General features: G+C 52.8%; 1 protein-coding gene across 1 annotated transcript; it reads right to left on the reverse strand.

Moving 5' to 3' along the window:
* Positions 1-41: 41 nt before the first annotated feature.
* Rabl6 (RAB, member RAS oncogene family like 6) lies at positions 42-26,915 on the reverse strand. The gene is made up of 15 exons (XM_076845057.2): positions 26,539-26,915; positions 16,749-16,883; positions 15,592-15,639; positions 11,670-11,722; positions 10,812-10,903; positions 8,001-8,141; positions 7,463-7,568; positions 5,588-5,691; positions 4,159-4,499; positions 3,752-3,899; positions 2,577-2,792; positions 2,200-2,485; positions 1,730-1,901; positions 970-1,028; positions 42-873 (listed from the first exon to the last, which is right to left on the reverse strand). Exons 1-15 carry the CDS (start codon positions 26,666-26,668, stop codon positions 694-696), a joined length of 2,211 nt encoding a protein of 736 aa, XP_076701172.2. The 5' UTR covers positions 26,669-26,915; the 3' UTR covers positions 42-693.
* Between the last annotated feature and the right edge of the window lie 118 nt (positions 26,916-27,033).

Below are 27,033 nucleotides of genomic sequence, written 5' to 3' on the forward strand. Positions count from 1 at the left end.
ACAGATGGCTCATAGAGCCAAAGAAAGGAAAAGAACAGACGCGGTGGTAAAACCAGAGCTTTATAGTCTGAGTGGAGTGTCTGAAAGGTGCCTCCAGCTCCAGCCTGGCTCACCTGTGCAGAGGTGCAGCTGCGCCCACCCTCTCCCAGGACAGGCCTCACCCTGCAAGGCGGGTGCTGCCACTCTCCCATGAGTGTGCACCTGTGCTCAGGGTCCATGGGAAGGGATAGTCCACAGCCCAAGGCTTGCGACAGGAAGCAGAACCCATTGGCATGCTGTGGCCCTGGAGAATTGGGAGGGTAAGCAGGAGCAGGGCTGGGTGGTGGACATCTGAGAAGCAGAGCAGCCCCATGCCCTGCCTCTGAAAACAGACCCTTGCGGGTCCCTCCTCTGCCTCAGTCACTTCCCTGAGAAACGCTGGGGACTGGCTGTGGCTCTTCCTGGAGAGGACCAGGTCATCCACCAAGCCAGCTGCAGCCCAGCTGTCCCCTCCCTCCTTGTAGAGCAGGCTCATGCTGGCCTGAGGCCCAGCACCTGTGGCGCCTGGCCAGAGGCCTCTGGCCACCAAAGCCTGGCCCTGGGCCTCCTCCAGCAAGGAAGCAAGTGCAGAGCGTGCTGGGCCAGGCCACATGGGGCGAAGGCGATGGCTGGGACACGCGGTAGGGTGGTCCTTTCCCAGAACAGCGGTGCAGGCTACAGCTCCTCATAGTCTCCACCCCCAGGGTGCCGGCCTGGGGCCCCACCCCCCAGGAAGGCCTCTAGTTCGGTGGTGCTTCGAGGGGGCTTCCTCCTCTTCCTCCGCTCCTCCTTGCCCTCCTCCTTGTCCTTGCTCTTCTTATGTTTGCTCTTCTTCTTTGCGGCCTTTTCTTCCTCCTGGCAGGGGGACAATCAGTCACCTGGGGCCACTAGGGGGCCATAGCCTACCTCCCCGCAGTGCACAGGCCCAGGCCAGTAGAGGGAGGCTGATACCTCTCTGCTCTTCTTCTTCTTCTTCTTCTTCTCCTTGGTGAGCGGCCTGCCATCTTTGTCTGTGTGGGAGACATGCTTCAGCTGTGTGGCTACCTTGCCCAGGTGGCGTGCTGGGCAGAGGCTTCTGCAGCAGCCCACTGCAGGTCAGGTCTGGCCATGGGTGACCTTGGAGTCTCTCATGTGCTCAGGCTGACACACCATGAATAGGCCTGGGAGGAAACTCCTGCTGCAGTGCAGGGTTAAGCTGCTGGTCAGGGTCTGAGAGTGGAGGACCAGGGCCAGCCTGCTGGGGCTGGAACCACCAGCAAAACCACGTGTGCTCAGAACTGCAGATCACAGCAGCTTTGTCCACACTAGGGGCCAACTTTGGAGTAGATGCAAGCTCTCAGAGTGCTGTCACCAAGTGCCTGCTATGTGGACCCCCAGCTGTCCACTCCTCCAGTCTGGTCCCAAGCCACAGCCCTAGAACACTCATAATCCTGGAGTGTTGGTAGAACAGTGAACATCTAGGGATTAGAAGCTCAAACTCTCAGGCTTTGGCCCTGCCCCACATTGCTGGTATTAGGCTTGTGCATGTGGCTGCCTCAGTTCTGGGCCACACCAGGAGGTACAGCATAGCTGGAAGACCCCACTGGCCAACAGCTAGCCCAAGGGAAAAAGCTCAGGCTGGGCTGACTCTTTAACACTGGCCTTTGGACAAGGATCATGGCCTGTATCTCCAGGCTCCAAAGAGGCTAATGGATCCCCAACACATGCCCACCTTCCTCACTGCTCTCCTTGGGTCCTGTCTCGTCCAGCCCCAACCCAAAAAGATCGGCATCGTTCTTCATTCTGAAGGAGGGCACAGGAGGCCTGGGTGGTGGGAGTGTCTGGGCCGGGCTGGTGTCCTCATCAGTCACGTCAGAGGGGTCTTCTCTCACAGGGAGCTCATCCTGGACAAGGAGAAGCTGGTAGGGCCACTGTCCCTTTCCACCCCCATGGTTCCCCTGAAACAAGGTGGGGAGTTCTCAGGGGACTCCAGAGACAGGTGTGTATGCTCCCAAGCCCACCCTAGAGTCAGGACCAGCAAGGCCTGTGTAGGATGTGGGACATCCTGCACAGGCCCCATCTACTGTTCCTAGGCGGCACACTGTCACAGCAGGACAGGAAGCCAGCACTGACCCATCTTCTTGGGCCCTCACCTCCTGACCTCCATCTCAGGAGGACAGCCAGCAGGCAACCTGTCCTCACCAATTTTCGCTGAGTGTCCGACTCTTCGCTCTCAAAGTCAGGGTCGTCCATGACGAAAGACAGCATCTGGGCAGCAATGGGCCCCTCGGGATCACTCTCTGAGGACGACACCTGCCCATCTTTACCATCTCCAGGTCTGCGAGAGGAGCCCTTGGTGGCGAGTTTGGGTGGCTTGGTGCTGCTGAGCTTCTCAGGCCCAGAGCTAGTGGGAAGCCCGCCTGGCCAGGAGGGCGCTGTTGCTTGTGTGGGAACTGTTGTCTTCTGTGGCCATGAAGCCTTGGATGACCTTCATGGCAAGAAGGGTCAGGAACTTGGAGGCCACCCTGGGCTGCCCTGTCCCCCAGCTCCTGGGCATTCCCTGGGGGCCCCACCCATACCGTTTTGGCTCTGGCTGTGAGCACTGCTGGGGAGGCAGGGCAGCATTTCTGGAGTGACCTGCCACCTCCTCCGCTTCCTCCTCACTCGAAAGACTGATGTGTGTGCTGGGGATGGGGCCAGAGGGCAGCAGGGGTTTGCCACGGGGCTGGTCTTCAAGATCCACATCGTCTTGGAAACCTGCTACCATCGGGTTCCCTCCCAAGGCCTCCCCGTCACTGCAAAGGAGGGGCAGGGCAGTCAGAGGCCACAGGGAACCATGTGCTGCTGGCTCCTCACCCCGGTTGCCTGTGGGGCTGTCCCACCCTGGGTGTGTGCTCCAGTGGGGAAACCTGAGCAGAGATGGGTGGGGAGGTGGGCAGTGGTGCCTACTGCTAGCCAGTGGGGTGGCCAGTGGGAAAAGGGGCCCAGCTTGGGCACCTGGGCTTATCCATCTGTGCATTTCTGGTAGAGAAGCCCACTTTCACCATGATGTGCTGACATTGGGAATGCCAGTGGCCACCCACGGTGGGATCTGCCAAGTGGGACTGGAACCTGGGTTTGAATCTGGGGATCAGCTGGAGATGGTACTTAGGGCAAAGTGGCAAGAGGGGCTGGCCCCAGAGGCCAGACCCAGGGAGAAGGGTATGGCTCAGAACCCAGCTCTGGGTTGTGGTACCATATCCTGGTATGCAAGGCACATGGGCCACAGGTACAGGGGCCACATATGCAGCAACCAAGGTATTAATTTTTTTTTTTTTTTTGAGGGGGTTACTAGGGATGGAATCCAGGGTTGCACTACTACCTAGCTATGCCTCTAGCCCTTTTTATTTTGAGACAAGGTTTTGCCAAGCTGCCAAGGCTGGCCTTGAACATAAAATTCTCCTGCCTTGGCTTCCCAAGTCACTGGGATTACAGGTATGTGCCAGTGGGCAGTGTGTGCACCTAGCTCAGCCTCTCCTCTCTGAAGCACCTGCTCTGGCCCACCAGGAAATCTGAAACCCAGGTGGCCTTGCCTACAACCTCCAAGTGGACCAGCTTAGGGATGTGCTCAGGGCCCAGGCACTTCCCTCTGCTCTCCACTTAGCTCTGCTTCTGTCCTCAGTGCTGACTACTTCCCAGAGAACACCAGGGATGCTGTGTGACACCCCCAGGGGTGTCTTAGACATCTGTGCTCAGGTCTGCCAACTATCCACACCTGTCACTGTCCTGCTGTGGGCCTGCACCACCATTCTCACTCCTGGGCAGGACTGTGTCTTCCAGGAAGCTTCGATCCAGCCTGTCTTCAGGAACAAAGTCCTCAACATTCTGGACTCTTGCTGGGACCTCTATGGCTGGGGCAGGTTCTGTGGACAACAGATGCCGGCTCCTGAGCCCTCTGTGGGCCTGTCCCCAGGCCAGCAAGGGGTTAGGGTGGTGGCTTGTGTGCCTGGGCTGAAGACCAAAGCTGCCTCCAGAGCTTGGCCATGGGACCACTTGCCCAGGAGGAAGGGGGAAGCTTGCCAGGGATGGGGGCCATATCCTGGTATACAGGGCACATGGGGCCACAGGCACAGGGTGCCACTCCATGAGTCCACTTAGTGAAAGGGCTGCTTCTGGGCCTACCTGGAGGTGAAGGGGCCACATCTGCAGCTGCCGAGGTACCAAATAGCCGGGAGATGATGCTGCGTCGCTGGGGTGGGGGTTGGGCAGGGATAGAAGGGTGTGCAGGAAGGGGCAGGGCTTCGGAGGAAGGTGCAGAGGATATGGGTGGCACAGGGGGGCAGGCTGAGGAGGTGCTTGGGGGCAGCTGGGGGGCGGGCTGGGGTGTGCTGGGGCTAGAGCTCCCCGTGGACACAGCACTTGGAGGCACAATCGGCGACTGGGAGCCTGAGGATGGGCTCTGCCCATTGGCTGCCAGAGGGGATGCGTGACCGCGGCTTCGAGCTTCCATCATCTCAAGGAAGCTGGAGGGAGGGCAGAGGGCTGGAGTGAGGCCTCTTAGCTCTCCCTCCCAGGCTCCAGAGGGCAGTCTTTCTGCCATAGGGGTACTGGAGTGTCCAGCTTGCATCATACCCAGGAGGACAGCCTATCCAGTTGTCAGCCACCACCCCCCCCCCATAGCTTCTGCCCTGTGGGGGAGGTACTGGGGATGGAACCAGGCTTTGTACATGTTAGGCAGGCACTATAGCACTGATGTACCCCCCAACCTGACCCAGGCGATCTTGCAGGCAGAACATGTGCTGCTCAGTGGCCAGGCCATTTGGGATAACCTGTCCTGTTTACTGCCACTCTCCAGCACTGGATCCTTCTCAAAACCAAGTTCTCAATTCATGCTGGCACCAATCTGGAAAATTGAACCCCACTAGGGGCAGGAGGCAACCAAGCTCCATCAGGGGCCAGCTGGTCTGGCCAGAGCTCGAATGGGCCATGTGGCTGTCTGTACTGGCCTGTGACCACACGCCTGGTAGTCAGCAGGTGTGTCTCATTCCATATAAGGAGTCAAGTCAGTAAATGACACAGAAGTAGCTGCCCATCCAGGCCCACCTGTGTGGACTGTGACTTCATAGCTGCACAGGCTGAGGGAGGGTCTGCAGGATCTGTGCAAGGAGGCCTGACACTGAAGCTTGAGTATGCGTGGTCCGCCACCATCCACCCTGTCCCCAGGAGCCTGTTAGAGGGGCTGGGCCCACTCCACTGTAAGTATAGCTCCTTTTATGATTTATTTCCAGTTGTTCCAGACATGCACTGACCTGACTAAATATTTTATTATCACACATTAATAATACAAAACCTTGGCAGAGGAAAGGGAAGGGCTGCAGGTGGCAGCATGAGGCACCTGTCCAAGGGGGCCGGGTAGTCAGGATGGGGGCACCCCCAACCCATGCTGTACCCTCCTCAAGCTGACTCAGCAATCCCAGGAGTGCAGCTCCCTACACCACCTCACTGGGCAGAACAAAGGTTGGGCCCAACCCACATCTGGACACTGGGGCCCACTGGTAGCACACCCCCATGGAGGTGCTGGCCTATAGGTCCAGCTCCCAGGCTCACGTACATGCTATAATTCTGGTCCTCGGTCTCCTGTTGCACTGACAGCTCCTCCAGCGTGGCATCAATGTCCAGCTGGTTCGTCTCCAGCTGCCGCAGCAGCGTCTCCCTCTGCAGAGACCAGTGGACAAGGCTGAGCAGCACACCTCTCCACCCTGAGCATCCCACTGGGCAGGACTGCGAGGTGTGTGGGGTCTGACCACCTGCACAGCTGGCCCATGTGACTCAGAAGATGTCCACATAGGATCTGTACCTGAAAGCAGCCCCCTTCCATTTCCATAACATGTCTCTGGAGGTTCAGGAGCCCCGCAGTTCATCTAGAGAAGTGCACCTGCCATTTCCATGGCACCCCATGCATGTGCAGCCTTTTCTGATGCAGACAGAGCTCAGCCTTGCCAACTACTTGGGCAGAAGACAAGGGTGATCCCCATGCACACAAGGAGCCCTGGAAAGCCTAGGAACAGCTTTGGTGGCAAGGCTCAGCCAGCCACGGCCTAGGGCAAACTGTAGCCCTCCAAGACCTAAGCTGAGCTGACTTTTCCTCTGGGTTGCACCAGCCCTGGCCTCCCACAGTACTTCTCACATTTAGATTCAAATTCAGTAAAATACAGATGTTGCACCCTTGATCATGATATCCATGCTGTGAGTGTTGCAGGCCACATGTGCGCAGTGCTGGGAAACAGAGTGAGGCCCCCACAGGACCTGCACACCTGGCCTTCCTCCTAACTGATGGCTCCCTGCACAGCCTCACACTACAGGAGTCTTGTGACTCTCAAAAGGGTAAAAAGGCAAGAGGGAATGAAGTCTGACATCAGTCTAGAGAATGGTGGCAGGACTGTGGGTGTCCAGACAGACAGCCCAGGCCTGTTCCTCTCTGTTCCTGTCCACCAGCTACAGCTATCCTGGCCCTAGTCCTCTGGGTCCATGCTCAGGACCCATGGAACCCTCCCACTCTTGTCCAGCTTACTGCTGTCCCTGGGCTGGGAGGTCATCACACATGGTCTGTGTGCCTGAAGTACCTGATACTAAGAGTGGGACGGTCCCGGGATTCCCAGCACTCAGCTGCCCACGAGGCTATGCCCACAGTGGAAACTGGAAGGGCTCCAGAGGCTCCCAAGGAGTCCACTGCCTCCCTTGTCCCATGACAAGACACATGTGCCCCACAGGACATGTGATGAAAAGCTAAGGAGGGTGTCTCACTTTTGCAGTCTTCTGTCACAACCCAAGCCACCATGGAGCCACAAGAAAAACCTCAGCTGGACCCAAAGGAGGGGCACTCTGCAAGACAGCTGCCTAGACCTCAGAAGAGCAAGGTCATGAACCCCAAAGCAAATCAGGAGGATGAGGCGCACACTAGTGGGGTCCTAGAGGGAACAGGGACAGAGGAGGATGACAGACCTACGCTGGTTCCTTTGATAAAAGTACCACGGAAACAAGACAGAATGCTAGACACTGGGTGAAGGACCTAGGGCTTCCTCACCAGCTGCACAGCTGTACTAACTGAAAGAATCCCAGACAAAGGCACAGTGCCAGGCCTCCTCGCCTCACCTGCACCCAGGAGGTGGGGACGACTCAGACAGGGCACACTAAAGCCTGTCCTTACAAAATGGTCCAAGGGCCACAGTCCAGAGTGAGTGCTGGCCCCACACATCCCCTGGAATTCACCCCATGATGACAGGGCCTCAATGTGAGGGGGACTTCTGCATCTGATGTGTATTTAAGGAAGGGTGGGCACTGCAGCTATGCCAGAGGCAGAGGGGCTTCCTATGTGGGGACATGGCCAATATCCTACCCTTGGTGGCCTGGGTCAGCCCTGCTGCCTATCCCAGCTCCAGCCTGCTGGGTCCTTGCTGGTGGCCCTACTCGCATGATGAGGACTCACCTGCAGCTGTAGAAATGGGATGTTGAAGAACTTGTGCAGGTACTTGAGTCCGAAGCTGTTCTTCATGGAAGACTCTGCATAGCGGAAATAGGAGGAGCCTGGAGGCCTGTTTTCAGAGGACAAGGAAGTCGAGAGAAAGGCCCTTGGTGGGGCTGGGCTCACTCCTGTGTCCAAGACCACAGTGGGCTTCTCTCCTGCAGCAGGCTGAGGACCCACTATAGCTACTGAACAAGCGGGACCAGTAGTGGAGCTCTGGATCCCTCCAGGGTGGCTTAAGGAATTAGACAGGAGCCAGGTAGCCTGTTGGGGGTCCTGGCACCTCACCCTCACTGACATGTCCCAAGGCACTGCCATACTGTGGAGATCTGAGCCTCAGGGTTCCAGACCCCAGTGCCCCAGGCTTTCCCTCCTGGCTCCCCAGGTTGGGCCAGAGCTGTCACTCCATCTCTGGCAGTGTTGGGAGAGCTTGTTCATCCTTCCCCAGTGCTATCCGAGTACAACACACTACCCCAGGTGGAAGCAGGCCCAGGGCACTCACCTGTCCAGGTGGTCGATGAAGTCTCGCACATCGTCCGGCAGGATGACTCGGTGCTCACCCATGTCTCGGTAGTTGCCCAGCACACACACCGGCACGTGGGTTGGCACTTTGGGAAGCTCCCGGAGGACGTAGTTGAAGGTCCTTTGGGAGGGAGAGTATCTCAGCCTCAGCTGCACCACCCCAGAGGACTGTATGGACTGGGGCTGCCCTTCACCTCTAAGACTGCATCATTGTGGGAGGGCTCTGGAGAATACCAGTGAGCACTGCAACCCTGCAGTCTGCAGCCCTGTCCACCTCTTCTCACAGCACAGCACGCACCTCTGCACCCCAAGTCCAGGTGCCCTATTCCTCTGCCTTTCCTTGTCCATGTTCCTACAAAATTGCCTCCAGTTTCGCCCATTTCCAGCATCACCCTGAAGGAACACATCACAGGTGGCTTATCTCAGCTTCTGGCATGCACCACGGCCAGGGCTGCAGCTTGTCCACATCTGCCTGTTGACTGAGCTCTTGGATGCCATTGCTGATATGTTTTTGCTGCTGGCTGAGTTGTCTTCAGGGCCCTGCTCCTCAGAACTATGCTGCCAGGTTTGCAGGGTGAACAGGCAGGTCTCTCTAGAACTGACCTCACATGGGTCTTCCTTGTTGCTTGGCTTCACGGGTTGTCCCAAACTGTTTTCCAAGTGGCTTGGAAGGGTACAACTAGTGGTGTCACCAAGCTTCCCCACAGAAAGGAAGTAGCGGAAACACCACATGCCCATAATTACAGCAGCCTCTCCTGCATCTCCCTGCCCATGAGGTGCCTCCAGGTTCACGCACTGGCTTGATGTGTGCCCCTATGTGAGCCCTGGGAAACAGCTGCAGCCTCAAGGACCCTGACAAGCACCTGATCACTTCCTCCCTGAGGCAGCTTGGCCCTCCTGCACACTCTCCACACTGCAGCCCAGGCACACTTGCAGCCCCATGCTCAGCCCAGCTATCTGGTCTTCACTGCCTTTCAGGGCACTGCCTATCCTTCCAGTTCTGCCCCCTGGAAGGTACAGGGGCCTCATGTGGCCTGTCTGCAAAGGCTACAGTACACTTCAGTGGAGCTGAGGTGGCCCCTCAACATCCAAACTCAATTTCACATGGGCAAAGCCACTTCCTCCTCCCCAGGCCAATGAGTCACCAGAACCTGTGCAGGAGAAATGCTCTCCTCCCAGCTCAGCAACAAAGAGAGGAGTGCAGCTTTGTATGCAGCTTTGTATGCACGTGTGCGAGAGGTGCACTCCACTGAGTCACAGTTCATGGCCCAGGATACAGTGACTGCCTGCTCTGTTGCCAGAATGCTGCCGACAGCCCCAGAAGTTGGTGGTCAGGCCTCCTCAGGTGGTGCTGTAGCATGTGGTCCCTACAGGCTATGAGGGAAGGAATGAGGATGTGCGTGCAAAGCCTCCAGACCCTACGGGCCCAGGTCTTCAGACTCAAGTCAATGAAGTGTGCCAAGTGTAAGCTCTAGCATGGGAACCCACAGAGGCCTGTGTATCCCACCATGTAGAAACATGTCCTTGAAAGAAAAGCAGCATGCTTCCTGGGTAGCAGTAGTAGACTCCAGCACATATGTGCCCACATTACGAAGAAAAAAATGGCTGGAGGAGGGGCTGGGGTTCAGCAGTAGGGTGCTTACCTAGCACGTGAGAGGTGCTGGGTTTAATCCTCAGTACCACATAAAAATAAATAAAGGTACTGTGTCCAACTACAACTTAAAAAAAAAAAAAATATATATATATATATTAAAAAAAAAAAAAAAAAAAGGCTGGACTCTGCCAGCAGCTAGTGGTGGTGCTCTCTTGACAGTTTTCTCCTGCATTCTCCAGTTTTCTATGATGAACATGGATATGCAGGGGCTCTGCATGTGGCTTGTGGTAGAGCTCTTGCCTAGCCAGCATGACACAGTCATATGAATAAGTAAGTGACGGCAGACCCGAAGGCAGTGAGAGGCTGCACAAGCACTTCACAGGCTGTCTCTAAAATGGCTGTCAGGCCTTCCTTCAACACTTGTATTCTATTTTTTGTGGTACTGGGGGTTGAACCCAGGGTCTTGCCTGCGAGGCATGCATTTTGCCACTGAGCCACACCTGCAGACCTTTTTATTTTAAGACAGGGTCTCACTAAGTTGCCTAGGCTGTCCTTGAATTTGCAATCCTCCTGCCTCCTCCTGAATAGCTGGGGTTACAGGGTGAACCATCAAGCCCGGCTTCTTCAGTTTTTTTTGTGGGGAGTGGGGGTATAGGGATTGAACCCAGGAGTCCTAAACACTGAGCCACATCCCCAGTCCTTTTTAAAGTTTTGAGACGGGGTCTGCTAAGTTGCTCAGGCCCTCGTTAAACTGCTGAGGCTGGCTCTGGCTTGGACTTTGTGACCCTCCTGCCCCAGCTTCCCGAGTCGTGGGATTCCAGGTCTGTGCCACCACACCTAAGAATTGGATGTTTTTTTCCTTTGGTGGTTAGGGGGGCTCTGCCTGCTACTCACTTTTTCTTCACTCTTTGCTGTGATGACTGTTACCTTTGTCCTCCTGGCAAGTCATCAAGTGCAGGGGTCTTGAGGCGCCCCTAACATAAGTTGCCACTTGGCTGCCAGGTTTTTGAGGGTGTCTTCAGGGCTGTGAAAGCTGCCCTTTGTTTCTGGCCTGCCCCGGATCTGACTATCTTCCACACGGCACAGACATGGGCCCAATCTGTCCTAGGCATAGATGTGGTCCTCCAGGCAGGAACACTGACTGCCCATAGACCCTGCAGGAGGCTCTGAACCAGCAAAGGGACGCTGCCTGCTTACCACTGCTTGGTGATGTCAAACATCATGACCACCCCGTTACAGTTCTTGTACACGTCCAGGAATTCGGCATCCAGGGCCATTTCAGACTCCGCCTGAAGACAGGAGTGGACAGGGTAAGACTGTGTCCAAGGCCAGGTCCCACCCGTGGACCCTCAGCCACCCGGAAAAGGCTGAATGGGACTTTTTCAACCTGAAGAGATAACATGGAGAGAACATGAAGAGAGAAGGCTGGGGTGAACCCAGGGTTAACCTGTGGTGGGCCCCTCAGCAAACTCCAACTCAGGTGGGAGCCATCACTCAGAAATAGGGAAGCAAGTTCTGGAGCCATCACAACTTTCTAGACCACATAAATTAGAGCCAGATGGGTGTGTGTGGCACTTAATTGTCCTGCCTGGAAGAAGAGGGAAGAGGCACCCTGCCCAGAGGGAGAAGCCAGGGTACAAGCACCCTGAAACAACTAGGAGAAGGGCACAAGTGGGGACCACAGGACTGGGGTGCACTGGGCTGCAGACTTCAGGGCCACAGCCCCGATTTCTAAGGGCTGAGGCTGCTCTGGCAGTCAAGTAAAGTGTAGCCACTCACACACTACCCAGATCATTCAAACTCACACAGGGTCAGTGAAACCAAGAAGGGCAGGCAGGGTCACTCCCTTGGGGTGGCCACCCCCAAACCCAACCTCCAATGGCATGGGGTCTGGAAGCAACCAGGAATGGTCAGCAGCCTACACATCTACAGAGTAACTGGGACACTCAGGGGAACCCAAGATGGGCAGGCAGAAAAGTCGGAAGGGCTGGAGACTGCCAGGGGTCCCGAGTGACCACAGACAACTCTGTCTGGGGTCCTGACACTGCAGCTTACCTCCTGGGGATCATTCTCTGTCTTCAAGCCGTCACCTCGCTTTTTGCATTTTCCTTATAAAATGACAAACAAAACTTATGAGATGGGATCCCTAGGCCCAGGGAATGCCTCAAGGGGACATGCCTTTACCTAGTCCCACTCTGGCCCTGCAGTGCTACGCTGTACTGTGCCCCGCTCAGCTATTGACCCAAGGAAGTGCTCCTGACATCTCCAACGCCCCTTGCTCAGTCTTGGGAGAAAGGGAAAAATGGGGCCCCCATTCTGGACAGGGCCATTCAGAGGAGGAAGGCTGGCAAGAGACTGGGCCAAAAGATGCAGGGCAAAGGCCCAAAGGGCCCAGCAGCTGCAGGAGGGCTCAGGTGGTTAGACAGCTTACAGACCTATGCCAGCCAAGTCTGCCAGGAGGGAAGGGGGCCTCCTGCTGGCTCAGTCCTAACAGCCCCAAGGCCAAGCCCAGGGCAGGAGGGGCCCCCCACTGGGGCAAAGCCTGGGTGAGCAAAGCTGCATTTCCTAAAGTAGTTCTCACATCACTCCCTGAGATTTCAGATGCTAGTGCCCAGAGTGTAAAGAAGGCCTAGAATTCAACCCAAGAAGGCCTAGAATTCAACCCCAGCTGCAGCCTGGCTAGGGGGAAGGAGGAGGACAATGACTGTGGCCAAGGCTGCCAAGCCAGGTCGTCGGCCTTCAGAGTCATCAAGGCTTTCCTGACAAGGGGATGGCCAGGGCCCTGCCTGGGGCTGACACCAGGCTCTGTGGGATTCTGCATGACGACAAGATGGGACAACACTCTGTCCTTCCCTCCATCTCTAGAATGTTCAACTGGGCAGGGGTGCTGCTCACAACACAGAAACTCCAGGGCAAAGAGCCCAAGAACAACCAGGCTCATTTATCTAAAGTGCCACATTCTATCACATTCCTGAGCCCATTTCTGAACTTCTCACCATCTTCTGACCTGCCTGGGGAATCAGCCCCTCCCAAGTTCCTGGCCTGACCCTTATTGACCCTCCTAGGCTGGACACTGAGCCTCAGCCCTCCACACAGGCACAAGCATGCCGACAGCTGATAAGCTTGTTCCTGTCCACATCCTGATGGCAGAAGCCTCCTACTCAACCATCACACTTTTTTTTTTAATATTTATTTTTCAGTTTTTGGTACAACATCTTTATTTTATTTTTATGTGGTGCTGAGGATCGAACCCAGCGTCCCGCACATGCCAGGCGAGCATGTTACTGCTTGAGCCACATCCCCAGCCCTCAACCAGCACACTCTTGGGAATGAGTTGCCACTGAGTGGCCACAGGACTAGCTCCTGGGCAGGAGGGCTGGAGCTGGACAGGAGCCAGGCGCTTGGCTGGTGGGACAGGGAGGTCAGAGAAATGAAAAGTTGGGGAAGCTGTTCCCTGTCTCCCTTCTTTCTAGAAGCCCTCCACATGTCCATGAGTTCTGCCCTACCCTTCAGTCGACACCTGCAGTCCACAGGCCTAACCTGCCCGTCCTCACAAACTCACCACTGGCCTCCAGCCCTCAGTCATCACTGCTCCCATTCTGTTGCTGTCAACAGTGCTCAGACCTTGTTCCATGGGAATGGGGAACAGAGATGCTTTCTTCCTCACCAGAAAGGGTGCCCCCATAAGGAGCAATGTGAGGCCAAAAGGAAGCTGGTGCTGCCTGGCTGCAGGGGATGAGTAAGGCTCTGCCAGGCAGGTGTGGACCCAGCGAGCTCCACCAGCCATCACCAGACCTGGTGCTGGGGCTAGCAGGGCAGGAGAGTGCTCCTGGACAGGAGGATCACCCTCCGTCCCCAGGCCCTCATGACAGTTGAGAGCACAGCATGCCCCCTGGAAGGGGTCCCAGCCTGAAAGGCTGATCCAACACTGGGTTACAGCCCACGAGGTTTCCAGGACTGCCCAAGGGACACCTGCATCCCACTGCTGCAAGTGCAAGCAAAGCTGAGGCAGGCGCTGGGGAAGCACAAAGCTCAAGACCACGGCCCCTCCACGGGGCAGAAGTGTTTCCTTCTGAAGTGGCCAGGACAGGGTCATGTCGTGGGGGACAGCTCAGCTGGAGCTGCCTGGTGCCTGTGGGCAGATACAACTCTTACCTCGAGGTGGGAAAATGTGACAAGGCCAGAGACACATGCACCGAGCGTGCAGAGGAGTTATGTGGAAGCACAGGTTGACACAGGTCCACTGGGATGGGTTCCAGATGGCCTACCCCTGGAGCAACCACTGAGAGGAGGCCTCAAATATCCTTGACTCTCCAACATCCCATTGGACCTGAATCCATTCCCAAATGAGCATGGGGAGAGAAGAGGAGCATGCACTTCCTGCACTGGAAAACATAAGCCCACGGAAGACATCTTCCCAAGGAAGCCCTGTAACTGGAGGACCCAGCACAGCCATGCCAGGGAAGCTGAGTATGGCAGGTCACCTCTTGATTAGCATCATGCTAAACACACACACACACACACACACACACACACACACACACACACACTCTCACACTCACAATGCTGGCACCAGGGAAAGCTGTGAGATCTCACCCCAAGGATCACAGAGGGGGAACTGTGACCTGATACAGGAAGACAGGAATGAGATCAGATACTGTCATGAGGATTGCTGGCTCTGTAAGTTTGGTTGGGGAAGGTCTGCATGTGGGCTGGGGTCTGCCCAGAAATGAAGGAGCGGAGCCTCAGCCGTAGGCACAGGGCCCTGACCTGTGGGGTGCTGCAGTGAGTTCCTATTGCTCAAGGGGTCCTGGCATTGTCCTAAACACGGTTAACTCTCTAGAGACCAGAAGGAGGGCTCTAGCACCACTGGCAATGTCTACACCTCCTTCCAGTTTCTCAGGTGGTCCATCCAGCTACTTTTGTCAGTTGATCATCTCCTGAAGGGGCAGCTACAGAGGCTGCATGGACACAGGCTGCATGGACTGCATGACACACCTCAGGGACCTCAGACACAGTATGACACCACAGAACTTGTGCCACCTGCTTTAAACCACCCATTAAAACTCCTCTTTGGAAAATACCCTGATCTAACAAAGGCACTGGCCAGAGGCCAGTCTTTCTTCCTCTGCCTAACACTTTGCTTCTGTCCTATGACCCAGGCACGGAAGACTGTCCTCCCGAATCACAGTGCTCTCCCCATCAGGATCTGTGAGTGAAAACCTTTGCACTTTCCTGCTGTGGTGTGTGGGATTTGCACCTTACACCTGAACGAGGGGCTATGCCAGGCCAGGTTTTCCCAGCGCCACAGCTGTGGTCAGGCAGGCGAAAGCTGGACAGGGGTCGGGTCATGGGGGGACCACTAGGCATTAGGCCTTCTGCCAGATAAAATAGGTATTACCCAAAAGTCACCTGTGTGCCCCATGGCCAGCACCCCTCTTTTCCCTTAGGACAGGGCTGCCAGCTACTCAGACACCGGAGTCCCAGTGTAACGGGTGTCTGATGCCTGGGGAGCCACACCAGCTGTAATGAGAGAGGGGAGGCTCCTAAGGTAGCCCCATGTGGGCCACAGAGCTTGAAGCATGCCCCACCCCAGCAGATGACTGGCCACTCAGCACCAAACATGCCCAAAGCGGACCAGCCTGTGGTGGCAACAGGTCCACTGTGCACATCTACCCTGCTCACCAAACACAGAGGGGAGTGGAGGGGACCTGGAACCTAGACCAGGCTCAGGAGGGAGCCGAGGGCACCCAGAGCCTACCTGTAAACAGCTGTCAGCAAACTCACATCTCCCACAACACTACGGTGCTGGGAGTGAGTGACAGGGCAAAAGAGGTCTTAAGTAGGGCACAGGACCACAGGGTAGGTGTCAAGACCTGAGGTTATGGGCACAAAACATGCAAATGCAGTGGGTGTGTGTGTAGGTCCTCTGTTCAGAGAAAATGGAGCATGAGCAGAAAGTAAAGCACCACCTTACCTTTGTCAACGACATCCCAGACTTCGACTTTCACCACATCATCAGTGGCTGAAACAGGGAAACCCTCAGGTTAGTGCCCAGCATCACCCCTGGGAATCAGGGACGATTCTGGTGTGGCTGCCTGCCCTTCCCCAAGGTGCCAGTGCCCACGGGACCTGTGCACTACCTACTACCTGACAAGCAGCTCCCTGGTGGTAGGCAGGGTGGCCCCCGCAGGCCCCCCGCAGGCCGAGAGCAGAGCAAAGGCACAGTGCCTCCTGCCCCCAGGCACATAGCTGCTAGCTTCCTTGTGGGCTCTATTTCCCTGTGAGCTCTATGTAGGCTCCGTGCCCACTTGCCCTTTTAGACCCAGGGTCTGGGCAGGCCTGAGCAAGGAAGGGGGTCGGCTTGGACAGGAGCCCTTCGCTGGGCCCTTAGCCTGCTGAGTCCTCAGGTAATTCCACACACTGGACAGACTGAATGCAGTATGGCCACCAGAATCACATTCCCCTTAACCGACTTCTTCATCTTGATGGCCTCCAATTTACTCTGAAGTAAGAGGGAACCCTGCTCAGTGCTGGAGGCCGGAGCTGTTGGACATGGGGAGCAGGTCCAGGATAGTGGTGGCCTTGTGACCTACCCTGCAGCCTCCTCCTCGGGTCTTCTTTAGGTCTTCGGGTCCACTCCGAGCTGCCTCATGAGAAGGAGGCCATTTTCCAAGTTCCCATGACCCCCTACCCTCTGCAGCAGCAATGCCCTACTCCAAAGTGTGCTGGGATGAAAAGAGCCCAGGACCCAGAGGGAGGGAGGACTAGGTCTGAAGCACACCCCACCACAGGGCTGATCCTGCCCAGTGTACAGGCCTACAGGAGTGTCCCTGTGCTCCAGGAATGGCTACTCCTGGGCCTCTTGGGGAGCTTCAGTCTCTGGAAGTGCTTCCTTTACCGTCTCCTGAACCTGTGGCCACCCTGGCCCGAGACTCAAATTTGAGTTGAAATTTCACAGATTTAAATCCAGATGGGGTGATTCAAAAGCAGCTTTAATAAGAGCCCCCAAAACAGCCCAAATGAGTCTAGCTGGGGATTCCACAGTGTGGCCAGTGTTTCCTCAGTCTGGGGAAAACATCTCCAGGAGCAGATGGGCCAGAAACACTGACGTTGGGAGGAGGGGAAACTCACTCTTGTAGTTCCAGTGGATGCTGGTGACCTGAATCTCCTGCGTGGGAATATACTCCTCCACGAACTTCTTACCCTGCAGCCGGTGCCACAGAGCAGTCTTGCCCGTATTCCTGTCTCCTCGGATCACTATCTTCACTGGGGGTGAGGAGAGGCAAACAGAAAGGAAGAGGAATCAAAGTCACAACTTAATAAATGACTTCAAAGGTCACGTCTACTCCACCACAAGGCTGTTTTGTAGGAATCAAGCCCCAGGTGAGTAAATGGGTAGGGAAAAGAACTGGACAAGGCACATGGACAGTTGTCCAAGGCACAAGGAAGCCCAGCAGTGAGCGAGCACGGTGCCACAGGAAGCAGCAAGGACAGGAGTCTCCTCCTAGGTTGACAGAGGCCACACCCTGAGCCATGTTTTCTAATTGGGAGAGCAGGATCTCCCCTGGGGGACTGAAGAGGACCCACAGGGTGAGGGCTGAACCGCTGAACCACAGAGGGGTAGTAGCTGAAGTGCCCATGGTGGCACCCTGGGCTTCCATGGTTTGCTCCTGACCTACTTTCGCCATAGCCCCTTGTTGGTTGGTGCTGGGAATGAACCCAGGGCCTCAAAAATGTGGGCAAGTGCTCTACCACTGAGCTGCCTGCCTCTCCTTTTATTTTGAGAGGATCTGGCTACATTGCCCAGGCTTGCCTGGGACTTGCTTTGCTCCTGGTTCAGCCTTCTGAGTCTCGGGGTCATAGGTGCGGCCACTGTTCCCAGCTCCCTGGTACTCTGAAGGCAAGGTTTCACAGTGGGCTGCAACTTATCTCTGACTCTACTGTGTGCGCCAGGCCCGTGCCCTGGAGTCTCTTGGCTCCAGATGAAGGACGGGGTCAGCAAAGATGAGCACTGCTGGAGCAAGTGAGCCTGGGGGGAACATGAGGGGAAGCAGTCTCTGGGTTTTCTAGTAGCCCTGTTCCTGAGATGGGCAGTTCTGTGGGAGGGCTAAGGCACCCATGGCTGGGGAGGACCCCAGAGCACAGTGGTCAGGTCGGCACTCCCTGGGCAGTCTTGCAAGCTGTGTGGATGGTAATCAGCCTGGATGAAGACACCAAGAGCACCATGAATAGCAGGGACTGTAGGAATGAGTCAGGGAAGGGTCAGGGAGGCAGGGGAAACTCAGGAGAGCCAGGCCAAGGGGCAAACTCAAGAGCTCCTCCGTTCGTGTCCCTCTCCCAGGTTGTCTCATTGGGCTCCAGTGTCAAGTTCCTCCCTTCTCTCAAATTCTGTGGTGCCCAGGACCCCAGACACCAAAAACTAGTGGCCACCTTGGCCTCAAAGTTCAACTGGACTTGTCCTGGGCCATCTCTCAGTCTAACTTCTTTCCCCTGCTCCTACTTCAAGGCCCCTCCCACTGATATTCATCTCTTCTCCTGAAAGCTGCGTTAAGTTGATTTCTGTACCTCCACATTCCTCCCAAGCCCCAACTTTTGAAAGTAGCAGCTGTTCTCAGATCTCAGGGACTCACCCTCTTCTACCTTCTTATGTTCCCAGAGAATACAAGAGCTTCATGCTCACCCCGTGTCAGCCAGATGCATATTTGTGCTACACACTGCAGGAGCTCCTGGAGTCTGTGACTCGGACCTGAGCTGCAATGTAGGGAGTGTGTGGCAGGGACACCCTCTGCCAGCTTGGAGGGGGGGCACCACCCACTGGAGGCCTCGACTAGAGACACAAGGGGCCCTTGCCCTTCGCTCCTTCCACAGGAGTGAGGCAGACAGAGAGGCAGTCTTCAGTCTGTTCTCAGGCAGCAGGCTCCTATCGCCCCCGAGAGGCCAATAGCCAGGACTGGGGAGGATGACTACCTACTGCCCAGGCATGTAAAAAGTCCTTTTCTTTTCAGAACAGGGAGGTAACAGGGAGAATATGTTAGCCCTCTATAGCTGTGGGCAGCAAGAGTCACTCTTCCTGCCAGGCAGGGCCATGAGGCAGGAGCCAGGGTATTGCTTTCATGGGACTTCAGGTTCTTGGACCAGTTGTGGCAAATTTTCTTAATATTTACACACAGCATCTAATCTGTCTAGATTTGTTGCTTACTGCATTTAAAATGCTGTATCTTTTTCATTTCTGAGCAAAAATCATGTCCATTTAAAACTAAGTTTTCCATGCTTGCATAATCATGTCAAAATGGACCCCAATATTGTATATAACTGTAATGCACTAGTCAAAACAAACACAAACACAAACAAGCTGAGCGTGGTGGCACATGCCTGTAATGCAGCTTTTGAGAAGCTAAGGCAGGAGGAAGGATCACTGAGCCCAACAGTTTCAGGACAGCTTGGGTAGTGTAGCATGACCTTGTGTCACAATGAAAACAAAGGGGTTGGGGCTGTGGCTCAGTGGTAGTATGCTTGCCTGGCATGTGTGAGGCATTGGGTTTGATTCTCAGCACCACATAAAAATAAATAAAGGTCCATTGACAACTAAAAAAAAATTAAAAAATGAAAAAATAAAAACAAAAAGGGTTAAGCCAGACATGATGGAACATGCCTGCAATCCCAGCAGCTCAGGAGGCTGAGGCAGGACGATCACAAGTTCAAAACCAGTCTCAGCAATTTAGTTAGGCCCTAAAGAACTTAGTGAGACCCTGTCTCAGAAGTAAAAACCGAAGAAAAAGGGCTGGGTATGCTGCTCAGTGGTGGAGTGCCTGCCTGGCCATGAGGCTCTGGGCTCCAGCTCAGCACTGCACCTGCACCTGCACACAAGCTCAGCGGTGGGCACTGTCTCCTGCTGACCTCACACTGGCCCTTTCAGAGTCCTCTCTCCACAAGGCCTTCCTTCCATACGTCTCCACTGGCTCCCCCTGGGTTTCCTCAATTCCTTGCTCTTTGATTTGCTTTTCTTTGTCACCAGTGCGAGCACCCAGCAATGCCACCAATGCTTAGCAGAGCCCCCCTCAAGGGCTGGTATGTGGCATTCCCATTATTCAATTCTAAGTAATTTATTTCCATGACTACTTCTATTAAAGGCGTTACTTGATTTCCAAGTGTAAGATTTTAAATTCCTGGTTATTATTTGCCACTGAGTTTAGGGAAAGTGGTATAAATCCTTTGAAATGTATCGAAACATCTTATGGTCAGTTCTGAATTTTCCATGTGGGGTTAAAAGAATGCGCATTTTTTAATTGATAACAACTTTTCTCACATAAATTAGATCAATTTTTTTTAACTTTACTAGTCAAATTTCTTCTGTACTCATTTTTGGGGGCTGTTTTACCTTCAATTTCTTCTTCTTCTTTTTTTACTTTCATAAGTATTTTTTATTTCTTTGTGTGGATTCAAGTTACTATTAGTATCCTTTCATTTCAACCTGCAAGGCTCTTTTTATCATTTCTTATAGAGCATGTTACTAGTGATGAACATTCTCCATCTTAATATAGGATCAACTTCTTCTTATAGATCATTATCTTTCCTAAATGTGCTTTAGAACCTATTATAGGGTACAATATATTTATCAGCTTTGTGAACATTTAAAAATCACATTTAGTGATCCTGAATCTCTCCTGGTGTCTTCTGCCTCAGCACCTACGTACCTGTCATTAACATAACTAGACCTACTTGCTTCAGTGAGCACTGTTCCAGCCCTTGTGAAACCCCCCTTATCTTGCTCTCCCCTCTGCTACTGCGAAGGTGTCACATGAACCTTGGCAGGTGTTTTTCCTGTGCATGGCGCAAGGTTCCATGAACCCTTTCAGCCTAAAAATAAGAATGTGAAAAATGTACATCCTTTAGTTCTAGAATTGTTTTCTTAAATTAATTTTTTGCCCCCCCTTCCTCCTGGTACTTGGTACTAAACCCAGGGGTGCTCTCCAATGAGCCACATCCCCAGCCCTCCTTTTGAGACAGGGTCTTGCTAAATTTCTCAGGCTGGCCTCAAACCTGTGACCCTCCTGCCTCAGCCTCCAGAATAACTGGGATTACAGGCCACCACAATTAGCTCAATCAAAAATTTTTAGAAAAAGCAGTTTTAGGTTCTCAGCAAAACTGAGTGGGAAATATAGACAGATCATGCCCTGCCTGACCCCACAGCCCCGCTTCCCAGAGTCCATCTCTACCCTCAGTATACCTGTGGTGACTGGCACACTGCCCTTCCCTGCTTCTTGGTGATGCACATCCTGAGTTTGGACAAATAGGTGATGACATTTGCTACACTGAAGTACTAAACAGTACTATAATGTAGTACTAAAAATTCTCCATCTCATTTGATTATGGTTGAATCCATCTGCAAGAATCTGTGCTGTTTCTCCTGGCTGCCTGGACCATCACCATCCAATGAACACCTTAAAGAAATCCCCATTTGAAATTTTTCTGGACGATATGATGATTCTGTGGGCACACCCACTCAGAAGTCAAGCAGTGATGACCAATTCCAGGGCACTATTCCCTTCTATCAGCAGCTTCTCTGGAGGGACTTAACAAAGGCCCACCCTCTCCAGGGTCTGGTAAACAGCATGGGGAGAAGGGCTGCAGAGTCTACTTCTTCCGGATCTGGTGTCTACTTCCGAGAACAGGGAGCCAAGCAGCTGTGCACCCAAGTTCAAGACCTGCAGAATGCACTGCTCTCTTAGGTGTTCTCTTATACCATCCTCCAGGGCAGAGCTGTCCAGAGGATTGGGACCACACTGCCACATGTGGAGGCTGGGTCTACTGCGAGTGCACCCTGAGAGGAGGGGCTGGTATTTCTATTTTGTAAGCTTTGTCCCCGAGGGAAGAGATAACCTCTCTCCATCCTCTTTTCTTATTTTGTGAAGAACTCAGTTAACGTGGGTGACCTTGTTTTGGCTCAGGCTTCAAGAGAAAATCTTATGTTTCACTGTTACACACAGGTTTGGGCAGATGCCTTTTGACAGGTAAAAGCTCCTTTGTATTCCTAGTTTGGTAAGAAGTGTTTTGGGGGTTCATTGTTTTTGTAAATAATGAGTGTTGAATTCATTAAGGCTTTTTCCTGTTACCTCTTAAGATTGCACTGTTTTCTCCTTTAACCTGCTGGTAAATCATACCCTGAAGTATCCTTGCATTCCCAAGGCAATCCTACTTGTCTCAACACACATTCATTAGTGCTATTACTTTATAATTTCTCTAGATTCCACTTCCAGTTCTGTTAGGCTTTCACATCTGTGCTATAGGTGGCGCTGTTCTGGTTTGTTTGGGGTCAAGCTTATAGTCTTCAAGACTGAGCAGCTTTCCCACCTTCTGCATTTATGTACAGTCTGGACCCACTGCTCACTGGATGGCAGGGTCCTGTGGAGTCATTTTCCAGGATACCATCTACCCTGAGTTTTCAATTTATTGGTATAAGTTATTCATAATATGTAGGACTGGAGACTGGGCTCAGTGGCACAGTGCTTGCCTAGCACATACAGCACCCTGGATTCAATTCCCAGTACTGCAAAGTAGTTACCACATTTTTGTATTTTATATTTAGAGATGTGTATTCTGCATGACTGGTATTTGTGCTTTGTCTTTCTTATTAATATTCCCAGAGTTGTCTACTTTAATAATAATTACACACAAAATGCACCCTCTTTGTTTTGCTGAATGTCTCAATTGGTCCTTTTTTATCATGTCTATGCTTTTTGCCTATTATTTTCTTCCTTCTACTTGCTCAGGATTTATTTAGTTGTGCTAGATTGCTAACACTCTACCATTGAGCCACCACCCCAGCCCCTACAATTTGAATCTTAAACCCCCTGCCCTCAGGCCCATGTATCACAGGCTTCATTCCCAGCACGATGCTACTGCAAGACAGTAAAACCTTTAGGAGTGGGGCCTTGTAGGAGGTCTTGGAGTTGTACCCTTGAAGGGGACAGTGAGACCCTGATCTCTTCTCACCCATGCCCACCTCGAGCCTCTGGACACAGGTGAGTGGCTTTTTTTCTGCCATGGACTCCCATCACGATGTGCTGCACAAGCCCAAAGCCTGGGGCCAATCAACCCCCAACCAAAACCTCTAAGACTGAGCCAAGATAAACCTCTCCTTGTTGTAAGTTGACTATTTCAAGCATTTGTTAGAGCTACAGAGTGCTGACTGATACAGAAGTGTTTTCAAGTTTCAGAACAAAGCTGGGAGCTAGGTGCAGTGGCACATACCAGCTACTTGGGAGATTGAAGCAGGAGTGCCACTTGAGCCCAAGAGAACAGCAAAGACAACATAACCAGACCCTGTCAGTGGCACTGTCGTCACAGAATGTGGTCCTCACATACATTCTTCTTTTTTTTTGGGGGGGGGGCAGGGGGTACTAAGGATTGAACCCAGGGGCCTTAACCACTGAGCCCCGTCCCCAGCCCTTTTTTGTATTTTATTAGAGACAGGGCCTCACTGAGTTGCTTAGGGCCTCTCTAAGATGCTGAGGCTGGCTCTGAACTCGTGATCTTCCTGCCTCAGCCTCCTGAACTGCTGGATTACAAGCGTGCACCACCACACCTGCCCTGATATAGATTCTTAGGTGTTTTTTGAGATTGTCCTTTTTCTTGGCTAATCCTTCTTGAGAGGGACTGAAGAATCACATACAAATAATTGTTTTTTTGTCTGCAATTCCCTCCCTGTTCCCATCCATTCTTTTACCTCAAAGTGTGTTCTGTGTGACATTACTACAGCTGGGGCAGCCTTCTTATGGTTCATGCTTGCCCATTATCTTTTCCCAAGTCCTTATTCCCAGCTTTTGACATTAAGTTCTGGAGTGTCTCTTGGAGACCATATGGCCAAATTAAAGGGAAAAAAAAAAAATCAGGCCTCCCATTCCTATTTTGAACTGGTGAGTCTTGCTTGATGACAGAAATGGTGTTATTTCTAACCACTTCATTTTATAATTTTAAGTTACTATCCTGGTTTTTCTTGCAGCCTTTGCTGTCTTTCATAGGTCGGACAAGATTTTTTCCCCTTCTTTTTACCTGGTATTTATTTGAAGAGTTGCAAACTATTTTTTCTTTGAACAGTGACTCTTAAAAATTTTAACATTCATATTTACTGTAATGTAGATTAATGTTAATACACTTTTCTTTTCAGTTCTCGTCCTGGTTTCTGTGATATCTGCTTTTTTGGCATGTTCTTTTATATTCTCGATTGTTACAGTCCGGATCTGAAATGCTCCCACACCCCATGAGGCTCATGTGTTGAGAGCTTCATTCCCAATGCAGCCATGTCCAGACACAGGCTTATATGGAAGTGACTGGGTCACAAGGGCTCTGATTTGCTCATCCACTGATGGCTTCAAAATTGAGTGGACTATTAGGATTAGTGAAAACTGTAGGTTAGGCCTAGCTGGAGAAGTAGGCCACTAGAGGCGTGCCCTGGAAGAGCATGTCTTGCTTCCTGGCCCTTTCCTTGTGCGCGCTCCTGTTCTCTCTCTCTCTCTCTCTCTGCTTCCTGGCTGCCTGAGGTGAGTAACTTTCCTCCACCTGCCCTTCTACATGTTTTCTGTCTTGCCACAAACCTAAAAGCAATGGAGCTGGCTGACCATGGACTGAACCCTTGAGCTAAAATAAACCTTTCCTTGTTGTTATTCTGGTATTTTGTCACAGAAACATACATATAAACCATTATCATTAATGATTAAGGTAACCAATGTATTTAGATTTCACTCACACCGACCAATTCCTCTGCTTACCTTTTCTTTTTAAATCCTGCACCTCTTTTGAGTTCAATTTCCATCTGTCTAAAGAGCATTCTTCAGTGTATGCTTCTGCAACCACCTCTGTACAAAAGGCTACCAATCTGAGGTTGAAAGCAATTTTAACCATACTCCTTCCACCACAGCTGTAGAGCCAGGCACAGACTCCCCAGGCTGACCATGACTTAACTTAGGCCCTAAGCTCCCCAGAGCTGTCCTTAGCTCAGTCCTCAGAAAGTGGTCTTTTTGCTCTAGAAACATCAAAGATTTCTTTTTTACATTTTGAAGTACTGAACACTTTCAATAATGTATCTAGTTGTGGATATTTTTGAAATTTCTGGACCAGCACTTCTTGGAGTTTCACATATTTCATGAACTTTGTAAAATCCTCAGTCTTCAATTCTTCAAATGCTGCCTTGTCTCCATTCTTGCTGTGCTTTCCTTCTGAAACCTGTTCAGACATGTGCTGGAATTTGCTTAGTTGCTCTGCCACACTTTTCCAGGACTGATTCTCTTTTCCACGGAGTTACTGTGCTGCTTCACCTGTCTGTCGACTGAATTTCTCTTGCAGGCCTCTGTCCCAGGATCCTCAGCAAGGCCAGCTGAGAGTTTCACAGCGAGGGATTCCTCCTTCAGGAGGCTGCCCGACACTAACACTTCTCATCAAACAGCAGGAGAAGAGGGTGGACTGACCATGGAAACATTCTTCCTTCTAGTTTAAATGCAAATGACTTCTAAAATGGGAATAAGATCCACTATCTCATTCAGGGTTTGATTCTGATTTGATGGCTGTGCTGGGACTCTGTGCATGTGTGATGTGACTTACTTCTCATTATGCTATCATTTAAAAGAAAATGACTAATTGGCCCCAGGGGACAATGTTCTATAAGAGATAAGTGCTTGGAAATAAAACAGTTAATAAGAATACTAAATCTACAATTATGATATTGCTGGTCTGGGAAATGTGCACTAGAAATTTTGTATTCTAACACAGGAAATGGAAAACTTTCAAAACTGTCTATTATTTAACAATAACAACAATATCCTTCTAAAATGTAATTTTGGTACAAATCCACATTTCTCTCAACTTGGCACCTTTCACTGAGCTACTGGAGAATAGTTTTTTAACTCTTAAGAATACAATTCCACGGCCCTTTTTAGTCCCTTCTACCGGGGACCACAAGGGGGCAGGCCTTTAGGGAGCCCTTTCTGAAAAAGTAATCAATTTGCAGTTCAGGTCCGATTTCCAAGGGACTACGATTAGGTTTAAAAGTATCACTGCAAGCAATAAATTTAAATAAAGAATCCAAATGTAGATTCTCAAAGATTTGCGTAAATGAATATTTTGACTTAATATTCTCTGTGCAAGAAATAAACGCAAAATGTCAAAAATCACACATCTAAAATGAGTTTGCTTTCAAACCTGCACAAAGTCTTCCTTATCAGTTTCTTTAATATGCCACATTACCATCGAAATATAATGGGCAACATAAGGGACCCCTTAAAGTGAGTTAAGTGGGGTGGAGTGTGTTCCAAAATCTCCAGAAATTTAGCGAAAGAGTATCAGAGCAGGGAACCACATAAAAGCCTTTAGATTTTGCTATAGAGCCTACAAATGGAAAAGCTCAAAAGAGGTCAACAGGACAGTCCGCATCTGGGAGCTGCACAATTTACATAATTTATAAAGGAACATAGATCCGTCCTGGGCGCACGGGGCGTCTGCACAACCCCTCCTTCCGGCACGGACAGGGAGGTCTCCAACAACCACAAGAAGAGACTGTGTCTCCTGGAGCCTTTCTAAATATATCCCTTGCAATTACCTCTTTAAAAAAGAAGAGAAAATGCATGGCGTAGCAGATACGATGTTCTGCTTCCAGCAGGGCACCAAGTCAACAAAGAAAAGCCCACCGCTCAACCCAGAGCCGACCGGGCCTCTCGCGCCCCCGGCGAGCGCCCTCGGAGCCGGCCTCCGCGCCCCCGCCCGCGCGTTACGTAACGGCCCCAAGGCGGACGCCCGCTGTAGCGGGCGGCTCCCGAAACGGCACTGCTCGGCCCGCAGCCGTCGGACAAGACGCCCCGGGACTGACCCGCGGCCAGGGGCCGCCCCCGCCAGGCCCGGCCCCTGCGCCCGCCCGGTCCCGCGCACTCACTGTTGTACTGCACGCCCTTGGCGAAGCGCCTCTGCAGCGCCTGGTTCATGGACTGCAGTCCGGCGGGGATGTTCTTGTCCCGGCCTGGGGCCTGCTCCGATCCCACCAGCTTCTTCAGCGCGGAGAACATCTTCCCGCTGGACGTCCGAGCCGGGCGCGGCCCGCGAGTTCAGCGGCGGCGGCGGCGCGGCGCACCTCGCACCATGTCCCGGCTCCCCCGAGGCCGGAGCCGGTGCGGCCACAGGCGTGGTTCCGGTGGCGGGCGCGGCCTTGAGCTGCGCTCGGGGGCCTCAGCCGCGGCAGCTCTGCTGCGGCCCCCGCGGCCCCCGGCGCGGCCGCTGTCCGCCCGTCAATGCCGCCATCTTGGTGCCGGCGCGGATACGGGGCGCTGCGAGGGACACGTGGGCAGCGCAAGAGCTGCGCGCCGGGCCCGCCCCCACGCGCCCGCCCCCACGCGCCCGTCCCGCTCTCACGCGTCCTGCCCTCACGCGCCCC

This window comes from Callospermophilus lateralis, chromosome 2 (assembly GCF_048772815.1).
Source record: "Callospermophilus lateralis isolate mCalLat2 chromosome 2, mCalLat2.hap1, whole genome shotgun sequence".
Taxonomy (NCBI): domain Eukaryota; kingdom Metazoa; phylum Chordata; class Mammalia; order Rodentia; family Sciuridae; genus Callospermophilus; species Callospermophilus lateralis.